Source organism: Paecilomyces variotii (genome assembly GCF_004022145.1).
Source record: "Paecilomyces variotii strain CBS 101075 chromosome Unknown C8Q69scaffold_8, whole genome shotgun sequence".
Taxonomy (NCBI): Eukaryota; Fungi; Ascomycota; class Eurotiomycetes; order Eurotiales; family Thermoascaceae; genus Paecilomyces; species Paecilomyces variotii.
The window spans coordinates 765,337-789,311 of NW_021167147.1; the positions used below are offsets into that span (position 1 = coordinate 765,337).

Here is a 23,975-nt window from a genome sequence, read left to right on the forward strand (position 1 = left end):
AGTGCTGCCGCTGGTGCAGATATTGAGACATTCCCCTGCAGTAGAAATCTGTTGTAGAACAAGGATGGTTATAGCTTAGTCGGCTCTAAGCAGAATACGTTGCCACAGAAGACGTAGACTTTGGAGAGTTTAGTCTTCTAGAACAAGGGTTGTGATGTAACAGAAGGACTCTAGAATGGCATCGATGTCTTCTTCCACGACAGAATTCTAGATGCTGCAGTCGTGGATGCCATAATTGCTTCCAAGTAAGAAGGTTTCCATATTCTGAATGTCATAAACGTAACTCTGTCAAAATACTGCTACCAACGTGGTAGGCAAATCTGAGAAGGTTTCTGTGCGGCCCGCTGTTCATGCCAGGGCCCTTTAGGTCCAGCACAGATCTGGGTGAGCCTACTTCCCAGCCAGAACGATTCCTCGACTTTATCCCGCGGTCGTCCTCAACCGGACATGAGGCTGAGGTATATAGCCCAAAGAACACCAAATAGACTGGAGACAAGGAGACGCTTGTCAGCAGGGATAGCCACGAAGCAAAGAATCGAAACAAAAGGCCACATCTTGAAGCCCGCAATCATGATCGGCCAGAAGTCCTAGTTGATAGAATGTCAGTCGGCGGTACTTCACGGCGGGGGTCATCTGAATCTCGATTGAGAAAGATAGAAGGCAAGGTTTCGTTGAAAGAGTCATTGTCATCTCCAACTTTAAATGCGGCGGATTAAGTCGGCTTGGTAGGGCTCTGAGAGTCCTTTTATATCTACAGAAGATATGTAAATTCAAAAAAAAAATCCACTTACGGTCTTAATAGAATCCACCACACTATCGTAGTCTTGACCACGCAGGATACTCATTGTCGTCAGGAATAGAACCGTGTTCCATGCCGCGCCCACTGTCTGGTCAAGGAACACCTTTATGACAGTGTTCTTGACATTCAGGCCGCTTCTTTTCTTTCCGTCCCTGGAACTCTTTTCATCTTTGGCGTGACCGTCTTCTTTCTCGGTCTTCGGTTTCTCCTCTGTGGTTCCCGGGAATGTAGTTTCGAGATTTTCCAACCACAGGAAGGTTAGTGGAGAGGTGATCAAAGCGCAGGTTGTGAACTGCAATAGTGTATTGACGTCTAACTGAAAGGGTTTCTGGAACTCTCAATGACGGTGGAGAGCTATGGTGCCCACCATAGCAACTCCGATATAATCATTCGTCAGCTTTCATAACCTCAGGCCTGAAATAGCGCAGTTTGATGTTGAGACCGGGTAAATGGTACGATGTTCAGATCAAGCTATTTAACGATGACGCAGCAAGAACGCCAGTAAATTGCCAGACCAGAACGACGAGTTTACGATCACGGATCACTGGAAATGTAAAAGGCAGACTAAAATGAAAACTAAAAGCGAAGCGCACCTGATCCCGGTATGATTTGATAACCTGAGCGAGTACATTCGATCCGGCATTGATCACAACAGCCTGAAAGGTTGCCTTGGCAATTGGCGGCACAGACATGGTGGTTTAAATAGCCAATTACTGCTAATCGCAAGTCAACCAACTGCAAAAGCATTTGCGTGAAATGAATACAGAATCGAATATATTATTAAACGTGGGCTGTACCTAAGAATGGCCGGTTTGTCCCTTTGCGATAGATTCCTTTGTCGCTCTCTCTTTCCGAAACTCAAGAGTTTCCTCAAAGATCCGCGGCGAAACGCTCCCCAGATTGAGTCCCAAGAGAGCTTGAGAAGAAAGCAGGGAGCACAGAGAGGGAAAAGCAGACGATGGAGAGACAAGAGGCAGATTTTTCTCTCTACGTAGAAGATGGTGGATTCGAAGGATCTCTTGCTGTTTCCTCAATTGTCAAACAGGTCAGAATACGCGCAAGTGACGCTTGTTTGCGATTGGTGATGCGACGGATCGGCGCCAAGACTGGATGGGTCCGGTGCGGCGGCTTCGATGCATTTAACAGAGCGCAATGTACGGAGTAGATAAATAGGTAGATATTGTGGGGAGATGTCATGTTTTTATGGGTAATTTCAAAATCTTAGGAACCATTTATAAATAGTCGAGTACCGGTTTGGTGTTTGATTTGTTGCAAGAGAGTAAGATACTAGAGCGCCATCGAACAAAGCATAAATAAACATTCACCAGACCAAAGCCAGTAACAATTGGAGTGGAAAGCATATTTGTCTGAAAAGCAAGCAATTCAGATCTGCGGAAAGTGGACTAAACGCCTGTGCGATCAAACTTCATAGGCATCATAATATCATTAATCCCTCCGTGATGCATCGTAGTAGAAAGAAAGAAAGAAAGAAAGAAAGACATTCCTGTATCTTCATAGCCTGCTGGTGCGATTAATGACTCCCTGGGTCTTATCGGAACGGGGCGTCTCGTACTTGACAAGACGGTCAATAAAAGCATCCCATGCGCCTTGGGAAAGGATGGGTGCATCGCAATACGGCCCAGCACCAGTTCCCTCAAGAAGCTCCTCAAGGCGCGGCAAGACAGCGTTCAAGGCCTTCTCCTCCATCATAAACTGGGCTTCCCGGCCCAACCCGGCGTGTTGGACGTACCAGCTAGGGTCTTGCATTATGGCACCAATCTCATAGAGTGCTAGCAGATCTGGGTGGACGCCTGCCTGCGAAGCTGCCTCATATGCCATGCGCTGGCCAATTGCCTCAATAAGGGGCTGGCAACGAGGAAGGATCAGATTGTTAAACTCATCACTGCGATGTCCGCCTTTTATGGTCTTCATCAAACCCCAGCATTCCTTGAACAGGCCTCTCTCGTGAAGTGCCAGCAAGCTCTGAGGGTTCCTTGGCGCTGGCATTTGATATCTCCCTAACAGAAGCTCGGAGGCTAGCCCTGTATTCAGATCATCAGCTGCTGTTCCATGCGCTACTCACGGTAGATTGTCACTTACGGATGCATAGTGCCAAGACGTCTCCCTCTGCAACTGAGATTCCTCTTCCTTCAAGCTGTGACTCAATGATGTTGTTGTACTCAAAAAGGCCCTGTGCACCGCATCGTTCTGCTAGGGAGTGGAGACTGCCTTGTGTAGCTTGATTGACCACTGCCTTAAGAACAGTCCCAATGCCATGACGGACTGGCCCTTCGATACGGGTGTCCACAAACAACCTGGCACTGTCCTCAGCATACGCATCGAATACATATACCTGCGCCAGGGCATGCAGGATTGGACGCTGTTGTGTACGGAAGCCAATAATCGCCATTGGCTTGTTATGTGATCCTTGGACTGTTCGTCGCATGCTGTACTTTCCAGCCACATAGAGACCTCTCTTTAGCATCGGTATCATGGAAGTCGAAAGGGCGAGAGTGCCAACGCCAACGCGCCAGATAGTGGCCAGAAAGTTTAAACGCATGTTGACAGGTGTATCGAGAGATCCTAGAAGTGCTGAACCCGGTAAACGTACGTGGTTAAAGTACGTTAGAGAATGATCGACAGGTTTTGAGCCAGTCCTGCGAGGGAGGACCCTGTGACGAGAATGTTAGTCGCACAAATAACAAGGTAATATGAGATTTAACATAGCAACCTACTTGCATGTAACGCCATCACACATCTTATGGCCATCGTTCAGCCAGACAATGAACGGTCTAACACCGCGATCTTCGCCTTTGACGATGAGTCGGGCGATAACAACAGCTACGCGTGGAAGCCCTACTGGAGACGTTGGCGGCATGTACCTAAAAGACGTTGTCAATAACGTTCGTATTTCGTTTCTGATGAAACACCTTACTTTGCTGCATTTGCAGTCGGGGTGTGGAAGTCAAATTCGCCATTTGGGAGAAGTGTAGCCCTGGTCTCAAGGTTGGCAGCATCCAGACCGTGTCCAATTTCTGTTAAGAGGAACTGAGCACTGTAACGCTTGTTAGTATCGGGTGATGAGAGTAGGAAGTTCAGTGCACTTCTAGTGAGATACTTACGAATAGTTGAACTGCAAGATATTGTCCATAAGCTGCACAAGATCGGGTCTTTTCTTCATGTAGGGTGCAATTGTCCCTGCAGCAAGATTGTACTGGATAGTCACCAGCGTAAGAGCTGCAGCATCCATGCCCATGGCCATATCGGTATGCATCTGCCAGAACTTTGGAGTGAGATGCAGCACATCTTGGACGGTAAGACCTGGGTGAGAACGTCAGTCAATGTTTCCTTCATCTCTCATGAAGTGAATGGGTAGATACCGTATGCTCTTCCTATGGCCTGGGCTCGAAGGTAACTGACAGCAACAGATTCAGCTGGAGCTGACTGATGAGAATATGGTTTGAATAACTCTTGGCTGAGAAGGGACAGGGTTGGTGTGCCCTGGACATTTTCGTTCCCGTGGGAATTTTCAGGGAGGTGGACCTGTGTGCTCATCTTGAAGACACCGCCAGATGTGTGATTGTCTGGATCAAGTCTCGACATGAGGTCTGAAGGGGGAGCAATATATACTCCCTTTCTGGACCTACTGAGGAGACTTAGAAATCCTTCGAAGTGAGGGACAATATCCACTCGTCGACCTCCGTGGAGGTTTAGGCGCGGAGGTGAGTGGCTTCTGTATCCTACCGCGGGAGGAACCATCGGATACCGTTATCACCGTGGGCCAGCCCCGTAGTGAATACTCCCGTATACTTGTGTTATTACCCTTAGCGTTGTCATCATGTGGAGATTTTAACATCGTAGTCTCCGATTCAAACCTAAGAATTCCTCTAACACTGCTTAGTGCTATGACTTTCAGGGTCTTGATTCGGAGATCATGAATCTCACCGTCATAAGAGGAGGGGCTGGGCAGAAATTGACGATAAGATAGAGATCTGCTATACTATAGCAGATGTCTTATGACCTATGTACCCCCACCCCGTCATTCTCGGATAAGAAATATCTATCCTATTATGATGAATTACATTGGAGTGGAGCGTCTCAACCGAGTCAACTCGAGCGGTGAACAATACTTCACCATATGCAAACCATCCATAATAGCAACCCATCATACAGCAGCGTGGCTTGTGTAGTTGCAAAGACATTTGGAGCAGTAATGAACGTACTGGAGAAACGGACGGCATTTCTTGCCGCGAACTACCGTTATGACAGGTCCCTAGCAGTATACAAAGAAGCTGGAGGTGTTGCATATATCAAACTATCAGTATCCATAAGCTTTCTGTTTGTCCTCGTGGACGTGATGGTTACTAGAGGAATTCGCCAATCATACTTGGACCTGTGCTGCCCTGTCGACAGGGGCAATACACCTGATCAAATTTTCAGTGGCTGCGCTTGTAGTAAAAAATAACGGCGGCTACATTGAGGGCCAGTAGTTCCTCTAGTGCTGTGATCAAAGTGGTGGTGCATGGTCGTCCTCCGCACGAGTTGATCTGCAATTCTTCAGCCAAGATGTAGATCCTAGGTGCCCAATGATACTTGGGGTCCAAGCTCAGCATGCAGCACTAGGAATAGCAAACCATGCAGACGTCAGGATTCGGCAGTTTGTACCTGCTTGTTGACGTGACGCCATGAAACATTTCGATTCGACTGTATGAAAAATATCGCGGCAAAGGCTGCAGGGTACTCCCCTCCATGTACTTGACCAGGTTCATGGATCCTCAGAGAGACAAGTGTAGAAGTTACCTCTCGATACTTCCCACGACTAGGCAACTTGCTAGTTCGCTTTAACAGAGTAATAGCTGCCATCTATCCAGGGACAGAGGATCCTTGCGTGGGTATGCTCTCCGATTCCAGTGGCCCTTCACGGCATCTTCCTTGACAGTGTGCTGCAACAGAAGCCGAACTGGGCTGGACATGTAGCGAAAGAGCTCCGCTGCATAAACATTTGCTTTCGGGAGCCTACATCTCTGGTCTGAAAGCAGCCCTGTTTGTTAACTCGAGCTTGCACCATGCTTCGTATACCAAATTGTGCATCTATCCGAATGTACCAAATGTGCGGCACCCCTGGCCGAGAGCTCGAAGTCCCTGCGGCGGTTCGTATGGTCGATATCCGATGACCCTGGACAAGTGGAAGCTTGGACACCGTTTACGCTAGGGTTCTAAAAGTCCCTACAGAAAACTAGGGACTACCCGCCGTGGGGATACTTAGAGGCGGGAATACCAGTTTGCCTGAACTTTGAAGACCCCGGTGTTCGATTTTCCCTCGGGTATTATGTGGGACTGCCGTTCTATCCCACATCCTTTAAATTAAGAATTATGGAGACCAGCGGTTTCTTAATTCTCCGCACTGGAGATTTTGACGTACGAGCCATTGTCGCAGCTAGGGAAGTTTGAACAGTGGGGAAGATCGCCTGGAGTTGACGTTAGTCTATCAGTGAGCGACAAGGGCTTCAGGACCCTGACAAGGAAAATGACACTCTACTCCGTATGATGTGCTGGATCTGGCCTGACGTGCAGGAAGGGTCCCCCAAAGATCTATATATCTAATTCTACTTACCAGGGTATGTCGGGAAGCTGTCTCCGGATGTTCTTCCAAGGGTTTTGAGCTCCCTGGTCGCACAAGATAGAAGCCGGAGAAGTGCATAAAAATAGGCTTTGGATGACTAGTAAACTCATGAAGGAAATGACTGATTCCACCGGCCACGGGCACGGCCCGGAGCGCCCTCAGATTAATCACATCTGAACTGCTCTAGAGTTTTGGCGTGAGGTGAGAAATTAGTCCAGTCATCAGAGGCGACGACCGTCCGTGTGTTTCCTGTGGCAAGCGATGATCGGCTACCATCTTTTCGACGCACCTTGACAGGATCAGTAACATCGAATCCTCCAGCAGACAATGTGAAGAAACTCATCTTACAGCTAATACTCGACGCTACTTTAGACATATGTCAGCGCGGGCGGCATTCGCGGCCACCAGTTCGATTGAGAATGCCAAAAGGAGAGGCTCGCATGATCAGTTACTAGCGCTGAGCTGGCCTAGTTTGTTGCCGGTCGCCTCTCTTAAGCACTTCTCGCGCTCTTTGTCCACGAATGAACAATTTTCTCTCTCCATAGGCTATCACGCTATGCTCTCTAGCTCCTTCTAAAACTCGGATGGTGCCGGCCTTGGAGATCCAAACAAAACACAAAACCCGACAATGCCTAGCAGCGTCGTCGGCTGTTGCCCTACAGAATGATACTGCGCATGATAGTTCTAATCTCCGAAACAGATAAAAGGTGATATAGTATCCTATTACTAGAGGAAAATACTCTCGTGGAGACCTCCTTGGGCATCACCTGAGTCATTTAACCAGCTCCTGGACAAATAGAATTATTGCAATCAGGATTAAAAGCACACTGGCTAAATGTCTGCCCAAGCTCATGCTACCAGACAAGGATTTCATTCCTTTTCGGTGTGGTGGAGGCTTTCGTATCAAAGGATAGCTTGTCTTTGCAATCAAGTTCTTTGCATACTGCACGTGGTCAACAAGGGAAAATAACAGATAATGGGAGAGACAAAAAAAGGACAGATATGCTCACAGAGGTCTGCTTGTAGAGATTTTGAGCTCCTTGTAGATCGCCTCAGTGTTGGGAATACTTCATGACCCAACGTTTTCTCCAGCTTGAGATGTGTCTTAAGGTGGAGGAGGATAGCATATTGCGATTCTGTCATAGATGGTGGCCTGTTAGTACAGTATGGTATGTACAGTATGTCTATATCGCTCATTGGGAGATGGAGCTTGCTACAGGGATAATTACCTCGGCCAGTCTCGTTTGCAACGTCGATATTATCGTCACTATTGGCGCGATACCATCGAAGTAGTGTCAGTCACTAGCCTATAAGAATTAGTGGGTTACAGGCGGCTCATGGTGACCGGACATGTATCGGTGCACTTACCATATTCACGTTTCAGAAAGCTCACGAGGGGCTCATGAGGGGCTCATGAGGGGCTACTCGACGGGAGCTCAAAGAAAAGTACTTACTTTGATCTTCGAATTTCCGCTATTTCCGCAAGATAACCTTTCTCTATTTCCGTCACCCTATCTCGGAGCACTCTAGACAATTCTTTTGATACTGTGGCGGCAGAGCTAGGTTGCTGGTTACGTCCGTACAAGTCGCAACGGATAAGGGTCTTGCGCTCCGAGTAGGGCAGAAAGCAGAGAGAATACAACAACCCTGAACCCTGTATAGAGTACAATGACGCTGATGGGAAGATTCCTAGTTTTGCCGTATTTCCTGCCGGAGATGTCCTAATGAATAGACTAGTGAGGCCTGACAGTTTGGAGCGGGGGCTGCATCCTTGAAGATTTCCCAGATCGAAGCTACCAGGTTTCACTATACGACATATGAGCCTTTTCGCGCCTCACAATAACGAACTGCCATCCGATCTTACCTGCCATCTTCCAGTTAAAAGCCCCTTCCAGCGTCCAGCCTGTCACCCAAGTCGAGTCTACTGTCAAACCATGGGAAGCCGCAAAATCATTCGACTGACTCGAATCGACCTCTGGCACTGAGGGACTCGCGTCCAGGTTGATAAAAATCAGTCCATAGTTGCTGGTGTGTGCATGAATCTCGAATAGACCGTTCTGGGACTTATCGAATCCTGGCACGTCCTCGAAATGCGGGGCTTTGATGAGGTCACCCCGCGTGTTGTAGCTCCAGCCATGGTATCGACAGCCAAGAACAGTTGACGAGCCGCATTCCTTTTTCGTGATTGTGTATGCTCTATGGCGGCACACGTTGTGAAAGGCTCTCACTATGCCATCTTTACCTAGAATGAGAAAGACTGGGAAGCCGGCAATGTCTAATGAGTGATAATCTCCAGGCTTGGTGAAACGGCTGCGATGGGAGACATAGAGCCATGTCTTGAGCGAGAGAAGTGAGCACGGGCTGTTATTCGCCTTGAACTATAGCAACCCTGCACTGACCTTGCTGAAAATAGCACGCCTCTCTAATTCGAAGACGTCTTTGCCATTCCACCAGTTATCTGGAAACTCCGACTCCTTGGAAACGACTGACTGACATGCTTCTGCCGAGGACCGTGGCGATGCTGAGGTGGATATCCTCGAAGATGGTCTCTTTGCCTGTTTTCCAGCCTTATCATTCGATGATATGGCAACTTTTCTATAAAATAAATAGGAACCGGCCAATAAGCCCACCAGTATATACGTCGACGCCAGCGATGAAGGCAAGCTCAGAATCTCGTACATCGTATAGGCGATCTATGAAGAAGTGAGACAAAGCGTAATGATTTTTTCTTTTTTTCCTTTCTGGACCAATCCACAAATCCGAATTAGCAGCAACTTCTCAATGGCAATACTCTGAGTGTGTCCTTATACCTTTTTCATTTCGGTCCGACCGCTGCCAATTTCTCTCTGCAGAATCATCCCGACCGAGACACGGACGCGCCTAGAAGTAGCACCGTGAGAGCTTAACACAGAAGAACCGCTATCCAAACCAAAAGTTGAGAGATCTATTCGACAGTACAGGTTTCCAAATTGGGTGCGATGATCCAGGAACATCTAAATGGCTGCTGTTCCCGCTCTTAGCGCAGGTGTCTGCGTGATCTCCAACCTGTTATGTTATCTGTATGGGAAGTGCCGTGTGAGAACTTGTTTCATTGGATAACCTGATGGATAGAATGGACACTCCAAGAGATAGCGTTGATGATCCAATGCGATGGCTTTCAATATGAACTGGCGCAAAATAGATGAATTATCACTACCAGCAGGAATACGTGGCTAGCTGCTACTTAAGTACGACACGGACCTCCCGTTCCATTTTACTGTGGTTTTTGTAACTTGAGATTTTCTCGACTGATGACAGACCACATAGTCATCTAACTAGTTAACTATGCAACGCTCGAAACAACCCCAGGAGCAAGTTCCCTTTCTGGCTCAGGTCCGTGCTCGGTCTCGACCAGCTTAAGCTTCTCTGATTCGTATTGCTCGCAGACCAAATCGAAAACTCGTTCTTGATAAACTGCATGGTTTGTATAGTCAGATGAGCAAGCACGCAATGGGTCATAATCTTCAGGATGCTCACAGGCAACACCGGACTCTTTTTCCGGATTCAGAATCCCTTCATTATAGACGCCTTTCTGGAGATTCTCCTGTGCTTTCTCGCACAACTCGAAATCCTCCATGGCGACCTGACGGACGAATTTGTAATATTCTTCAAATCGGTCTCCCGATTCCAAATGGTAGTAGTCGAACTCCATCCGGGTCACGTTCGGGTCTGCTGTTGGGCAGACGCGGAACGAAGACATGCCTCCGCCGTAGACGTTCAATGTGCAATTGGGGAAGAAATAAAGGAACAAACCATCATCAGGCTTCTTAGGATCCGCCACATGTTGTGAGAAATTCTTGTGATTGTATACCGTATAGAACGTTGGTGGATAATATACGGAGAACGATGGATGAGTATACTGGCAATGTAGACATTCCTGGTATCCGTCAACCCTGTATTATTAGTTGGTATGAATTCGCTTTGCCACAATATAGTGCACAAACATCGTTTTCCAGTTGAAGTTTCCCTCGTACTTAATGCTGCGTCGGTACGGGCGTTTTGTGAAGTCTACCCTCTCCAGCAGCGGCTCCAAATCGGGATAGAACTCATGAAAACTAGGCGCATCGTTGGATAGAGTAGCGAAGACGAGTCCGGTAGGAGTCACATGGTTCCGCAGTTCAGTTCCCTTAATGGCATGTTAACAATCGTCGTTCTGCATGATAATTCTGTCAAAATGGAAACTTCGTACATCCTTAACAACGGTGACCTTGATATCACCTGGTCCAGGAAAAGCGCCATTCGAACTTGTTCTGAAGGCGCAAATATGCTGTTGAGCTATTTCATATTCAACTTTCTCCCCGATATTGAGGAAACGAGTGACGGGACCAAGAAGGTACCAGGACTATCGCAAAACGTCAGTACTTATCACCTGGGATATGATTATTCTGTCGAATATACCTTCATAAACACACCCCGTCTCTCTAGTTGATAAAGGGGCAAGCTCCGATACCACGAGGCCGGTAGGGTCCTTGTTAGTTCCGACATCTTCAGCAGTACTTCTATTTCTATGACAATCAGATAGTACCTGTTGGAAGAAAGGTCCACCTTTTGAATATCTGCCGTATTCTCATATTCTACGTGTCTACATAATTATATTGAACGAATTCCCTTGCTGTCCTGCCTGTCCGTTTTATTGGCTAGGTATAAGCTTTCCTGAAATGGTTATCTGATCCCGATGCAGATGTGATGCAGGCCATCAGCGAGTCGGCACGCCCGACATCCTTCATAGTACAGTAGTAGGTACGGGGATAGTTAACTTGGGATTTATCACGCAGATGACTAAACATGTCTCGCGGATTGGTTTATTATGTTATTCCAACGCAAATAAGAACGGATATCGACGTGCTGAGTATTTATTGGCCCACAGTAACAAGTCTGCCACGACCTGAAAGTACAATATGCTGGAGATCCACGTGGGAACACTCAGTGGTGCATCGAATAGTCGATCTGTAAGTCCTCTTACAAATTCTTCATCTGCGATAAGTGCCCGCATAGCAAGTAAAGCGTTTCTAATCAGATTGTTCGAGATATTCCCCGGCAATAGTTCTTTATCTCAAACTGCTAATACTCTGCACTCATCATTTTGAAAGTTCTCCGGTAACCTAAATTTTGTTCTGAAATGCATAATCTTTCGAAGATCCGTAATGTGCTGATAGTGACGCAAGGCACATAGACCTGATATTGAGAACAGACAGGAGTGCGACCTGTTTGTTAGCATGATTATGACGAACAGCGCCTCATGTGATACTCTAAGGTATGCTATCATACCCTCATTAAAATGGTCTCTATCTTCTCAGAAGCAGTGGTCAGAGAACTCAGGAAATACCTCGAACTGGATAAATCACTACCTTCTGGTCTAAGCAATATTCGTGCGCTACTGTTGCTTTTGCTGTTGCCTGGTCTTGGCCCTTGTTGAATCGCACAGCCACAGAAGCTTCAGGCGGGATGAAGAGGAACAAAGAGATGACTTCTCACTTGGAGCAAGAATATATCCAGTTGCGATATTCACGAACAAGAAAGTCGTCAAGTTTTCTGAATACAGAGTGCTCCAAACCGTATCTTCCTCGTCTTATTGAGGGTGTTTGCGTGCGGAGTAGACTCAGAAAACCGAGTTGGTTAGACAAGCCCCACGATTACATACGTCGTGACGTCCCTCTCCGCGGATCAATCATTCATCGGATCCCGTGAAGCGGCCAGGCGACCTTCGGTATTCAGCGGCTCATACTTCTCAATCAACACGACTTCATCTCTCAGGAGGCCTTTTTCCTACAGAAGCAGGAGATGAACATCTGTTACTAAGAAGAACACCATGGCCGGGTCTAGCACCAAATTTACCCCGCCGCCTTCGCCGCCCTCTCCGACCGCTTCCTTTTACGATGTGAGCGACGAAGAGGAAGACGAATACAATACCATTGCGCATGCCAAATCGGGTAGGGGAGTTAAACTTCTCTTTTCCAAGAGCAAGGTATGACCCTTGCCAATGTCCCAATCCCATTCTTATTATAAAATGACTATATACTAACGTGTGAATTCTCGACGTGACAGGTCTATGTCCATCCTTCGCCCTCATCAAAGGATAACATCCCCGGATTCATTGCCCTTATTCAACAGAAGTCGGTTGCAGACCGTGGTCATACACAGTCCACATCATCGGGATCCTCCAAACATGACGATCCAGCGTCCTATCTACTTGCCTGGGTACCCGAGTCATCCCTAGGCGATGCTTATAGCACCTATGTTAAGGTCGACCTATCCGAGAGTTCATCCCCTCCTCGACAGACATACCTCGTGCCGCCGCTTCCAACGACAAGGTCACATAATGATACGGTCGGCCTCTATGCGTTTGCGGTGCCCCTTTCTGACGTATACTCATTACTCGTGCGGCCCCCAAGCATCGGGTGGTGGTATGGAAGTCTTGTGATCAATACGAAAGTTGGCGATAGCTTCCCGGCTCTGTTCTTTCATGACAGTGAGTGCGAATCGACGATCCTCCAGAAGAAACGAAGAACCAAAGAAAGCTTTGATCCGTTTGGCGAGGATGGAAGCATGTTTTGGGGCGGTGATGAGGTACTGAGATGGTTGAGGCGATATGTTGAGGTACAGCGTTCAGCAGCTGATCCTAGCGTCTATCTCATAAATCCCTCCGAAGAAGACAAACTTTCATTTGGCCGACCCTTAACTGCCGGTGGACCACAGAAGGCTCAGGATAAAGGCCAGGCTGCTGCTGCTGCGTCGTCCCGTTCAGCCGCCCCGGCAGAACATGATGCCGGAATGGATCCTTTGACTAAGGCATTGAAAGAAACGAGGTGGAAAGTTCTCGAGCACTTGAGTCGGATAACTACCTTTACGAGGCGGACTGCAAATGAGATTGCAGAAAACCCACGGATACCTCTACAGGTTCGGAGGTTAATGAAGAACCCGGAAATCCAAACTCTGCAAGATGAGTTCGAAAGCGCAAGAATATACCTGGCCCGCTGGGCCATGGGCATTGCAGAGCAGAGCGAGCGGGAAAGGAACCAGCGCATATGGACTGCGCAGGATGTTCTCGAAAGAGAGGATAGTTCCCTTGGAGAGTTTGAGATTTTAGATTTGGAGACCGGTACCATGAGTATCCACGAACGCCGGAAGACCGTCACAATGGAAGAGTGGAATGGGTGGTTTGATTCCGCTGGAATACTTCAGGTGACAGTAGATGAAGTGAAAGAGCGAATATTCCATGGCGGGCTGGATCCAAACGACGGCGTCCGGAAGGAGGCATGGCTGTTCCTTCTTGGCGTATACTCGTGGGACAGCAGCGAAGACGAGCGGAGAGCGATAATGAATTCGAAACGGGACGATTTCGTACGTCTGAAGGGTGCTTGGTGGGAGAGGATGGTCGAAGGATCAACATCAGCAGAAGACCATGAATGGTGGAAAGAGCAAAAGGGCCGTATAGGTATGATTCCCCCCTCAATACCTTACTATTGTATTCCGTGGCTGACTGAGCATTGTTTTTGCTTGAAACAGAGAAAGATGTGCATCGGACGGATCGCACCATCCCGCTCTTCGCAGGCGAAGATATTCCCCATCCAGACCCCGACTCTCCGTTCGCGGATACTGGTACCAATGTGCATCTCGAACAGATGAAGGACATGCTTTTGACATATAATGAATATAACCCTGACCTCGGCTACGTGCAAGGAATGAGTGATCTATTGGCCCCAATCTACGCGGTCATGCAAGACGATGCTGTTGCGTTTTGGGGTTTTGTTGGCTTTATGGACAGAATGGTAAGCAAAACCACAGTTTTAACTGCCGGTATGGCATCCACTCACCTCTCATAGGAGCGCAACTTTCTACGTGATCAGTCGGGAATGCGGGCTCAACTTCTGACTCTAGATCATCTTGTTCAACTGATGGATCCTCAGCTCTATCTTCATCTTCAGTCAGCTGATAGCACGAATTTCTTCTTTTTCTTCCGCATGCTGCTGGTCTGGTATAAGCGGGAGTTCGAGTGGTCGGATGTACTACGTCTATGGGAGACGTTATGGACAGATTATCTGTCAAGCCAGTTCCATCTCTTTGTCGCTCTAGCGATCCTGGAGAAGCATAGAGATGTTATAATGACCCACCTAAAGCACTTCGATGAGGTTCTCAAGTACAGTAAGTCACTATCTCGATAAACTATTTTCCATTGGCGATCTTTAGCTGACTTGGGCGTTAGTCAATGAGCTCTCAAATACGATCGATCTCATTAATATCCTCACACGAGCGGAATCACTCTTCCGTCGCTTCGAAAGAATGGTGCAAGCGATAGACAAGAAAAATAACTTCCCTGCTCCTTCGGTTCGCCAACGGAAGCCAGATTCTAGCACCTCTGCTGATAATAAAGGAAAGTCACCGCAACGTGCAGTCACAACTGGAGCCAGCACCAGTAGTGTCATTGCGCGGGCCAACGGAGCCGAACAAGAGCAGGTTATCTCTCCCGAGTTGCGGCAACTCCTGAGCAGGGATGTCATCACCGTTGATAAAAAAGACTCCCAGAAGCACAGTAATAATCGCAGTTGATCATCCCCTTACATGTTATGACTAACGCAGGACTACACGACACTGGTTTATGGGAACCTCATGTTGAAACTTGTGATGGCGTTTGTGGCTTTATCCAGCAGATCGGAGGCGGCGTTCCTTGGTTCATTTTGTATTCTTGTTATAACTTAATAACTTTCCCTGTTATTATATTTCCAGATACCGTAGATACCTTATCTTGGGTGGTATTCTTGTAGATGATTAGTCAATCAATATAGCTAGCTAAGCTACTGTATAACCTCGAGAGGGAAGATCAAGGTATGATTCAGGATACACTACGAAGATTGAGGACTGCTTTGAGCAAACCCTGTCCAAATGCCTGCATCTGTTGGGTGAGATTTCTATTGATTTTTATTTCTTCTGTTCAGACTTTCAATATTTATCTTGTCTATTCGTTTCAAGTCTAACGTTGCGGCAGTACGCCGGATGTAACGTTCATGTTCGAGGCATATTACATCTCTACAAGGTCATTCAAGATAGCTATATATGGAAAATTGTTTGCTATGTTAACTTTTTTTTTCACGAAATATCGAAATCTTATCTGACAAGACAAAGCTATCTAATCCAGGGGGTATTTATGCACACAACCTAATTCAGCTCCGGAACCACGAATCTTCAAAATAGAAGAGGAAAATAATGATAAGAAAAATTGATAAGAAAGAAAATAAGGAAGAAAGTAATTATGTTCTCTCAAGACCGTGTACGCATGTAAGCAAGGTGTTGAAGAAGTAAAAAGTAAAAGATCGACAAGTGAATGGACGCAGAAAGGCACTGATTGCTGATATCCCGGTATCATCTTTCAATATGTTCGAACGCCTTGTATGCAAAATGAAAGGTATGTTTTTTCTGAAGGAATGTGCGAGCCACCGCAAGAATTCAGACGAAAGGTGCGAGCGAGGTATATGAAACAAAATAGGCTAAGACTAGCCTTCTCGTTTCACGCCTTGCCTTCCAAAATGGTGCTAATGAAGCAATCCCAAGACAATGCAATGAATGTAGATGACTGCGCACCGCTCATTCTAGATGCTAGACATCAAGGCAACATATTTTCAACGCCGAGAAAGGAGTGATAATATCATCACGAAAGAGATAAGAAGCGTATGCATCGGTAATTGGTCTGCGTTTTCTTACAGTCCTTGACTTGACTCTCTTCGCCTGTCAAGTCCGCGCAGTAATACTCTCTTATTCAAACCAGCAGTGCCAATATCGCTGACACTGCGCAATTTCGGCTCACTTGGCCGTTTGGATAAGCTGCTTTCTCGTCCTGTGCGGGTCGCACCAGGTTTAGGTAGCTTCAAAGACACGTTTTTTCGTGCTTGTCCGAGGACATCCTCTACCCAAGCCTCACTCTCAGGACTCATTGACATACGCCTTGATCGTGGCTTTGGACCAGCAAGACCCAGAGGGGTCACTGTAGTGGAATGAGACGAGCCAGCAAATGGGCTATCCGCGGTTGAGCCAACGCTAATGGATGTATTCGAGGAGACAGAAAGTCGACGGTTGCGACAAGAGACGACAGATAGCGGCGAGGCGTGATCGCCAATCGTCTGGCTGTCGGCGGTTGGAAGGTCTCCAAGCTCGTCAACCGGCGCTGCTGGCCGCCTGGTCTTGCGTACAGCAAGCGAAGAAGGGGATCGCGAACTGAGAGAAGAGCCAGGGCGAGATGGAGTTGTTCTGCCATTGTTAGAAGGCTGGGTCAGGGTACTGCCAGGCGACGAATGGGAGGGCGACGAATGAGATGGAATCTCCTGCACCTCAACCTTTTGTTGGTCCGACGACACTCTTCGCGAGCCATGATGAATGGCATATTCTCTCAAGTATTCGCCCAAATCGGCCCAGCCTCCACCAACTCGCACCATTACTCGTTCTCCACCCTCTCCAACAGTGCGGACAAACAGCTTAGTCGGAGGTGCTGTTTTTCCGCGATGAAGATGATAGACCCTGACGGAACTCTCCTCACTTGCATACGATCGAGGACGCCGAGCCCGGTTATACGCAGGGGTGAGATATAACGACGGTGTAGGCGTGCTGCTCCGACTTGAAGGCCAGCGGGGAGACACTGAACCTAGACGCTCATTCCTTTGAGAGGGCGCTAAAGAGTTCCCGGCAGGTCCGTCTGTAGTTGGTGCGTGCGTGAGATGGATTCGTGCTGGAAGGGTATTTAGAATCGAGTTGATTTTGTCTTCGAGCTCATCTCCCGTCGTTTTGGCCGACGGACTCGCTGGACGACTAAGTTCAGATGGGGTAAGCGCATAAGCTGGACCCGTCACGGAAGATCCATCGAACATATCAGTTTCCTGTGTATTCAACCGCTTATTTGACCGTGCAGGGACACTTGAGGCTTTCCAAGAACTGGGCTTTTTTATCTTCTCAGGGAGATGCGGAGATTCTGAAGTCTCCCGCCCACCCTGCCTTTTAGCCATGGCGTTTCTGGTTCCTGTTTCGGGAGTAGAGAAGTTAAGAGCAGCAGAAGTCGAATGCTTAGTAGCGGGTGCGCGCCTGCGAAGATCAGCAGGAATGACTCGTTTCCGTAGCGGAGGCAGCTCATCGTTAGGTATCTGTTCAGGTGATGGACTAGGACTTCGCTCCAGTGACTCCAGATTGACGAAATCATCATCATAATCTTGATCCACGTCTTCATTGATGAATCGCTGCAATGGAAGACTTGCTGTTCGGCAGTGTTTGAATTCAGGACGACTGGGCCCACGATGGCGGTCGAAGTTGAATAGATGCTCCTGTCGCAAAGTAGCCTGGCTGTTGCTTCGAGCATGCTCAGTAGATAAATGGTCATTTCGAGGAGGGGTAGGCGTCTCAGTAACCAGCGGAGTCGTCGGCGATCCACAAGTGTAGGCTTCTCTGGTTTCCGGGCTTGATAACAATGACGGATAATCAGAGATCGGGGACTCAGCACCAGAGACATCGGAGGGATCCCGACGGTATGGCTTAGGCTGACCCTTTGCGGAGCTCAAAGGCTTCGGCCTCAGTTTGGACATCCTAATCGGGCTTTCGAGACCAAGTTTTGGTGATGATTCTTCATCCACATCAGTAAGGTTGCCGTCTGGCTTAGTGCTGACAGATCCAATACGGTCTTGATTTCTGGCGTCATCGCTAGAACGGTCCCGAGGCTTGGAGAAAAGAGAAGAGAATGGAACGCCATGTGGTGAGCTATTTGGGGGGTATTCAGAAGGCTCAGGCTTTGTCGGCGTATCCGCGTTGGTTCCCTCGAGTGGTGCCGAATCTTGTAGCTCGGATGGCCCCATGAAGATATCATGTGCCACTTGTGACAGATCCGTCAAAACAGGACCCTCCTTCCGGAATTCACTGTCGTTATTATCTTCACTTCCGGTCATCTTAGTCGTTGCGATATCAGATAACCTCTCAGTAGGAACGTCCGGTAGGTTTAGTGCGCCTGAGGGCTTGACAACTGGTGTGGAGATATCCTCAAGAGTGGGTGTATCATGGTCCAAATGTTCGATAGAGGGAGTTATCTCATCTTCCGATGCATCAGAGCGCTGCTGTGGCGCACTTTGTGACTCGTTTTCAGTGGTGCCATCGAGGGCTAATGATCGAGGTAGTGAGCAATCCTCCGAAGGCGAGTCGTCTCCATACGCAGCAGCGTTCTCCACACGTATAGCCTGATCTCTATCGCCGGAAACATTAGACGTCGGGGAAATTCGTGCTTGATTGTCGCCTTGGGCAGCGGGACCTGATGAAGATGTGCTCTCGTCATCCGACAATTCTCCGTCGCTCGTGTGAGGGTTGGGATTTGAACTAGACACGGGCCGTGGCTCCAGTTCCTTGTCAAACACTGTTCCAGCCTCAGAAGGAGACGTTAGATTCTGCGGCAAGTCCTCTGGGGCAGTTTGCATATCACCACTTGTATGTGATGATCCCTGCATTTGATCGTTAGGTGAAGGCAAATCTTTCTCTCCAGTGGGAGACACTTGGTTATCCGTTGACATCTCTTCAGAGATATCTGAAAGCCGGTCATCCAAAGTCTCTCGTGGAGGACGGTGTATATCAAGATCCGCGGGTTGATCTAATTGGATAGCGGATGGTTGAGGTGTCATATCTGCTGCACCGGTAGGGGCTACCCTGTCGACTTTCTGCTTTGGCGTTTCTGACTGGACATTGTCAAATGAGGTTCTTGAAATAGGATCTGAAGGTGTATCTATGGTCTTTGTAGGAATGTTCTCAACCCCATAAGGGATAGTGTTGGATGTAGATCCCGAGATATTCGCGCTGATTTCGACGAGCTTCCGATCATTCGAGACCTCTTGTGCGTTGATATTGGCCTCTGGAAGGTCCTCATTCTTGGTATTGGCAATGGACTGACTCTCTGGAGTGCTGTTGACCTCCAAAGCAGGCGTTTCTGGTTTTGAGGGACGTTCCCGTGGAACCAATTCAGGTATTGGCGCCTCCGGTTCTTTAGCTTCAACGGCCAGTTCCAGTTTCGGTTTATTTAGGCGCATTAACTCATTCATGACAACACGTTTCTCGGCTTCGATAGCCCATGTGCCGAAGTCAGCTTCTATGGCTTCCAAGTCATCGATCCACGCCTCGGGTAGAGAGTCCTCGCGGCCTTCCAGAGCGTCGAGTATGTTGTCCATCCTTCTTCCCGCAGAGACGACTAGTGCTTCTAGTTCAGCTCGCTTTGCATGAAATGCATCTCTTGAAAAGAAAGTATCTTCCTTGAGGGATTGGGCCGGCTTCAGAGCGGCCATTGAGGAGTCCATTGTGGCACGTGCTTTCTCAAGTCGACTTAAGAGACCAGGTATTTGACGGAGGACGAGCAGACGGACGTCCCAGGTAGTGAGAAGGAAATTCAAACGAGATAAAGTGGGAAGCAGTCGCAGGATGGTAGCTGTTACTATAGCGGTGAAATCGCTCAATTGAACATAGCTGAACGAGGGTGGGCCGACGGATATCGTACTGGCTGACGACGACGGCCGGGAGCGAGAGGGAATATGGGCGTTGAGGACGTGTTCCTTCAACTCTTCGACGTCCAGGCTATCCATACCATCACGGATCTCTTCGATTCGTGTCTCGTATCGCTTGACCATTTCCGCTGGGAGGCTGCCAAAGTATTCTTCTTCTGATTTGATGGTACCAGACTCATCTTGCGTCGTCCGCGTTGGCGGAATGAACCCTTTCCCCAGTTGAGCATCTGCCTTCCTCGGCCATCCCCACCCGAGAACTTCTCTGTACCATTCTTTTAGCTTCTTTGCTGCCACCGCTGCCCGAATCCCAAGCGCGCGTTCGTCCGTGGACACCTTTGAGATACTCCGCGTCAGTAGGTCTTGCGCCGTCTTTTCGTTCTTAGGAACGGCATCGACGGAAGTCAGCGCCTCAAGGGTCGACTCGGGCGAGAGGTTACTGAGCAGAGGGTCTAGGACATGGTAGGAGAACTGAGACTTCCGCTCAGGGGAACGTGACGGAGACCGCGAAGGCCGTCTGATTTTAGCGGGGGTCAGGCGCATTTGCGGAAGAAGCGGACTCGAGTTAAGGTGTGCCATTGTGTCTTTAGATGAATATCATGGCCCTGTAGGGCACGTCACAGGGAAAACCCAGCCAGAGGGAAGGGTCGAAGAGTCTATGCTTTAGCTGGGGGGGAGGTCTGGCTGTGTGGTAAGTATGTAGGATCGATGTGTGAGATGCGAGCATGCTGAGATGGAATCCCGTAGGGACATCGGATGCTCGATCGTGCAGGACACAGAGGCAAGGGTCCTTGGGAGATCTGAACAAAAAGCTCGAAGGCTGGTTTCGGTGGTGGTCGGAAGAGAGTCGAATATGGGAGGCGTTGTTAAAGGACAGTATGGAGTTGACTGGTCACATGGAGGACCAAACAGAGCGTTTGGAGGTAGAAACGAGCGTGGAGACGAGCTTGACTGAGTCGGATCGCAGTATACAGAGTAGACCAGCTCTCTGTCGGGTGATAGTTGGCTTCAGACGTCCGTTTGTCGCAGCAGCTGTGCTGTGCTGATGCGTTGTCTTTGTCTCGTCTCGTCTCGGAGGCGGCGCTTCTCTCCCAGTGGGTCGCGGAGGCTCTACGCTACCGCCGCCAAAAGGGGGCTTCTCGGCTTCTGAGCTTGTCGACTATTATAATAATCACCGCGTCAAGTGGACCGGACGATCCTTCATCACTCACTTAAGAGTAGGGCTGGTCTCCCACCTGGAGATGACCACGCGAGAGTTCTGTTGTTGCGCCCGACTCTTGCCCTGCCAGTGCGGTTTTTTCTATCTTTACACATCGGGATGGGCTGTCGTGTCCCTCGCGCCCAGCAGGATCCTTGCCCGCCGATCAGCCAAGGAAAACATCTGCAAGGCCAGCTATAGATGTATACAGAGACGATTACCATACATAACGAAACTGACCACACGCGTTTGCGGCAAGTCATTGGCACTAGAGGATTGCAGGCAGCTAATTACTGCAGTATCTGCGTTAGTCGCGAGCCCAGCCATCGTTTTATCCCCACTGCAGGAAGAGTGAGCACGGGCTTCCTTCGTTTGAGTGCCAAAAAAAGAAAAATAAACTACGGAGTACGGTAACTAGGCCTGGATTTGCAGGAGCTGGCTCCCGCAAGTTCATAGGCCCAGCGATCGATTTAAAAAGCCTGGACAGACCCGAGGACTTCATGCCGTTATGAAGTATGCGATCAATAATGCCTTAAGGCAATGTTGTCATAGTGGCGTGGGTCCGTCCATGAGTCAAACCTGGGATAGAAAACACTCTACCATATGGTATTGCTTTCTCTATAAAGTCGTGTCCCTGGCTCCGGATCTGCCCGAGTTCTGGCCTACCACATCAGAGGTCATGATGATGAAACATGGCATCCATAACCTTGAGATTTCAGAGAGGACCAGTGTCAATATATATATCGTCGCCTGGCATATCTTCTGGGTTGACATGTAGGTAACTTTTCTGCGTCACGATTGCTGTAGTAATCCTTCCTTGACTGTTTCATTATATCCTGTTCGTGTATTTTTAAATAAGTGTTGAAACCATGGAGAGGGCTCAGAATCCTCCGCAGCCTTTTGGAAGTAGTAAGGAGTAGTTCCCGCCACGACTACAATGGGCAGTTCTGACATAGGAAAGAGGCGTTGGTCGACATACCCCAGGATGTCCTTTATGAAATTCGGCGCATTGAAGATCTCTTCACTGTGAGTCAGAAGAAGCTCAAGCAAATCACCGATCATTTTGTCAAGGAGTTGGAGAAAGGTTGGGCTGATTGAACTTCAACACTATTTATATAAACGAAATGCAAAGCTGACACACGGTCGTCGCATAGGTTTAAGCAAAGAGGGTGGTAATATTGTCAGTATACGGACCGGTCCCTCCTCGATCATGGCCAGGCTAACAGCAGAGATAAGCCAATGAACGTTACCTGGGTTATGGGATTTCCCTCTGGTGATGAAGAAGGAAGGTACCTGACCATCGACATGGGCGGTACAAACCTGCGAGTGTGTGAAGTTGCCTTGACGGACGGGAGGGGCGAATTTGAAATCACACAAGACAAATACAAGATGCCATCAGACCTGAAGTCGGGCACAAAAGATCAGCTGTGGGACTTCGTAGCAGAATCTATGGACAACTTTTTGAAGAAGCATCACCGTGGAGGGCAAACGTCTGAGAAGCTGCCACTCTCGTTCACATTCTCATATCCTGTGACACAACCTACTATCAGAAATGGTATCCTGCAGCGGTGGACAAAAGATCTCGACGTCAAGGGTGTCGAAGGGCAGGATGTAACCCCTCAATTAGAAGCTGCTTTTGAAGCAAAGGTTAGTTTGGTCCATACGCCCAGCGATTGACAAAAGATTGCTAACAAGATTTTAGAAAGTACCTGTCCATGTTGTCGCACTGGTTAATGATACAACAGGAACATTGATTGCTTCCCACTACGCTGACCCGAAGGTGAAGATCGGAAGTATCTTCAGCACGGGCTGCAATGCAGCATACATGGAAGAAGCGGGCTGCATCCCGAAGATTGCAGATGCTGGGCTGTCACCAGATACTCAAATTGCGATCAATACGGAATATGGTGCCTTTGACAACGAGCATAAAGTGCTGCCTATTACCTCATTTGACCGAGAAATCGATGAAGGTTCACCGCGACCTGGCCAGCAAACGTATGAAAAGATGGTCGCTGGGCTGTACCTGGGGGAGATACTCCGCCTTGTCATGATCCACCTTCATGATAATGATGGACTTTTCAAGGGCCAGGATATCTCACGTCTGCGTGAGGCTCATGTTATTGACACCTGTTTCCTGTCGACGATCGAGGAAGACATTTCTGAATCGATGAAAGATATATATGACGCATTTAATAGGGAGTTAGGTATTAAACCGGCTTCTCACGAGCTCAAGGTGTGTCGATACCTGGTTGAGCTTATCGGGACGCGCGCTGCACGGCTGTATGCCTGTGGAATAGCTGCTATCTGCAAGAAGAAAAACATCACTTCCTGTCATGTCGGCGTCGATGGGTCCGTATTCAACAACTACCACCGATTCAGAGATCGAGCCGCTCAGGCTCTTCGCGAGATCCTAGACTGGCCCGAAGGAACAGACGATCTTGTCACACTCCAGTCAGCAGAGGATGGCTCTGGAGTTGGCGCTGCACTTATCGCGGCGTTGGCTGTGGAGCGATCCTAACGTGGTCAAATTAGAGAACTCTACTTAATAGATTATGCGTCTAGCCTTCTGACGACCGCAAACTACAACACCACCCCATGACACATATGCAGACATTCTACTTTGAGCATTTTCTGTTCCGTGTATTGTTCCAGTTATAGAGGTTTATATCGCAAGAAACACGAGTACCGAGACTTGATAAATTCAAAAATAATACACGAATAATTCCTCACGTCTCTAGAATTTAGACATCATCTCTAGCTGTTATAGCAGTAGAATAATTATCTAATTATGGAATAATATACTTATTATAGGAC

General features: G+C 48.3%; 8 protein-coding genes across 8 annotated transcripts; 2 read left to right on the top strand and 6 right to left on the bottom strand.

Moving 5' to 3' along the window:
* Positions 1-231: 231 nt before the first annotated feature.
* C8Q69DRAFT_315803 (putative integral membrane protein, Mpv17/PMP22 family) lies at positions 232-1,638 on the bottom strand. The gene is made up of 3 exons (XM_028627307.1): positions 1,393-1,638; positions 792-1,127; positions 232-587 (listed from the first exon to the last, which is right to left on the bottom strand). Exons 1-3 carry the CDS (start codon positions 1,489-1,491, stop codon positions 438-440), a joined length of 585 nt encoding a protein of 194 aa, XP_028483737.1. The 5' UTR covers positions 1,492-1,638; the 3' UTR covers positions 232-437.
* A 673-nt stretch (positions 1,639-2,311) lies between these two features.
* Positions 2,312-4,354, bottom strand: C8Q69DRAFT_445994 (hypothetical protein; the record flags this gene model as incomplete). The annotated part of the gene is made up of 6 exons (XM_028629103.1): positions 2,312-2,841; positions 2,900-3,471; positions 3,535-3,681; positions 3,735-3,854; positions 3,922-4,120; positions 4,180-4,354. 6 exons carry the CDS (start codon positions 4,352-4,354, stop codon positions 2,312-2,314), a joined length of 1,743 nt encoding a protein of 580 aa, XP_028483738.1.
* A 2,922-nt stretch (positions 4,355-7,276) lies between these two features.
* Positions 7,277-9,103, bottom strand: C8Q69DRAFT_445995 (iron-sulfur cluster-binding protein; the record flags this gene model as incomplete). Its single annotated transcript, XM_028629104.1, has 5 exons — positions 7,277-7,365; positions 7,433-7,575; positions 7,877-8,228; positions 8,287-8,758; positions 8,822-9,103. The coding sequence occupies 5 exons, from the start codon at positions 9,101-9,103 to the stop codon at positions 7,277-7,279; spliced, it is 1,338 nt and encodes a 445-aa protein (XP_028483739.1).
* Positions 9,104-9,661: 558 nt separating this feature from the next.
* Positions 9,662-11,046, bottom strand: C8Q69DRAFT_472636 (hypothetical protein). The gene is made up of 5 exons (XM_028630988.1): positions 10,860-11,046; positions 10,651-10,803; positions 10,406-10,587; positions 9,939-10,354; positions 9,662-9,875 (listed from the first exon to the last, which is right to left on the bottom strand). Exons 1-5 carry the CDS (start codon positions 10,944-10,946, stop codon positions 9,745-9,747), a joined length of 969 nt encoding a protein of 322 aa, XP_028483740.1. The 5' UTR covers positions 10,947-11,046; the 3' UTR covers positions 9,662-9,744.
* Positions 11,047-11,096: 50 nt separating this feature from the next.
* On the bottom strand, positions 11,097-12,073 carry C8Q69DRAFT_472639 (hypothetical protein). The gene has a single exon (XM_028630989.1). The coding sequence runs from the start codon at positions 11,725-11,727 to the stop codon at positions 11,515-11,517; it is 213 nt and encodes a 70-aa protein (XP_028483741.1). The 5' UTR covers positions 11,728-12,073; the 3' UTR covers positions 11,097-11,514.
* A 197-nt stretch (positions 12,074-12,270) lies between these two features.
* On the top strand, positions 12,271-15,008 carry C8Q69DRAFT_487500 (putative GTPase activating protein; the record flags this gene model as incomplete). Its single annotated transcript, XM_028631992.1, has 5 exons — positions 12,271-12,426; positions 12,507-13,896; positions 13,968-14,230; positions 14,285-14,603; positions 14,665-15,008. 5 exons carry the CDS (start codon positions 12,271-12,273, stop codon positions 15,006-15,008), a joined length of 2,472 nt encoding a protein of 823 aa, XP_028483742.1.
* A 1,145-nt stretch (positions 15,009-16,153) lies between these two features.
* On the bottom strand, positions 16,154-20,542 carry C8Q69DRAFT_445998 (hypothetical protein; the record flags this gene model as incomplete). The annotated part of the gene is made up of 1 exon (XM_028629105.1): positions 16,154-20,542. One exon carries the CDS (start codon positions 20,540-20,542, stop codon positions 16,154-16,156), a length of 4,389 nt encoding a protein of 1,462 aa, XP_028483743.1.
* Positions 20,543-22,170: 1,628 nt separating this feature from the next.
* On the top strand, positions 22,171-23,746 carry C8Q69DRAFT_316051 (hexokinase). Its single transcript, XM_028627308.1, has 2 exons — positions 22,171-22,808; positions 22,864-23,746. The coding sequence occupies exons 1-2, from the start codon at positions 22,401-22,403 to the stop codon at positions 23,677-23,679; spliced, it is 1,224 nt and encodes a 407-aa protein (XP_028483744.1). The 5' UTR covers positions 22,171-22,400; the 3' UTR covers positions 23,680-23,746.
* The last annotated feature ends 229 nt before the right edge of the window (positions 23,747-23,975 follow it).

What these genes read in the sequence shown, in the direction of transcription:
- C8Q69DRAFT_472636 (XM_028630988.1), bottom strand. Translation starts at nt 10,946, where the DNA reads ATGTCGGAACTAACAAGGACCCTACCGGCCTCGTGGTATCGGAGCTTG. An exon ending in GACGGGGTGTGTTTATGAAG is followed by an intron (nt 10,804 to 10,859) that starts GTATATTCGACA and finishes GTTTTGCGATAG; the next exon opens with TCCTGGTACCTTCTTGGTCC. An exon ending in AAAAGAGTCCGGTGTTGCCT is followed by an intron (nt 9,876 to 9,938) that starts GTGAGCATCCTG and finishes CAAACCATGCAG; the next exon opens with TTTATCAAGAACGAGTTTTC.
- C8Q69DRAFT_315803 (XM_028627307.1), bottom strand. Translation starts at nt 1,491, where the DNA reads ATGTCTGTGCCGCCAATTGCCAAGGCAACCTTTCAGGCTGTTGTGATC. An exon ending in TCAAATCATACCGGGATCAG is followed by an intron (nt 1,128 to 1,392) that starts GTGCGCTTCGCT and finishes TGAGAGTTCCAG; the next exon opens with AAACCCTTTCAGTTAGACGT. An exon ending in TGGTGGATTCTATTAAGACC is followed by an intron (nt 588 to 791) that starts GTAAGTGGATTT and finishes TCTATCAACTAG; the next exon opens with GACTTCTGGCCGATCATGAT.
- C8Q69DRAFT_472639 (XM_028630989.1), bottom strand. Translation starts at nt 11,727, where the DNA reads ATGATAGCATACCTTAGAGTATCACATGAGGCGCTGTTCGTCATAATC.
- C8Q69DRAFT_316051 (XM_028627308.1), top strand. Translation starts at nt 22,401, where the DNA reads ATGAACGTTACCTGGGTTATGGGATTTCCCTCTGGTGATGAAGAAGGA. An exon ending in AAGCTGCTTTTGAAGCAAAG is followed by an intron (nt 22,809 to 22,863) that starts GTTAGTTTGGTC and finishes ACAAGATTTTAG; the next exon opens with AAAGTACCTGTCCATGTTGT.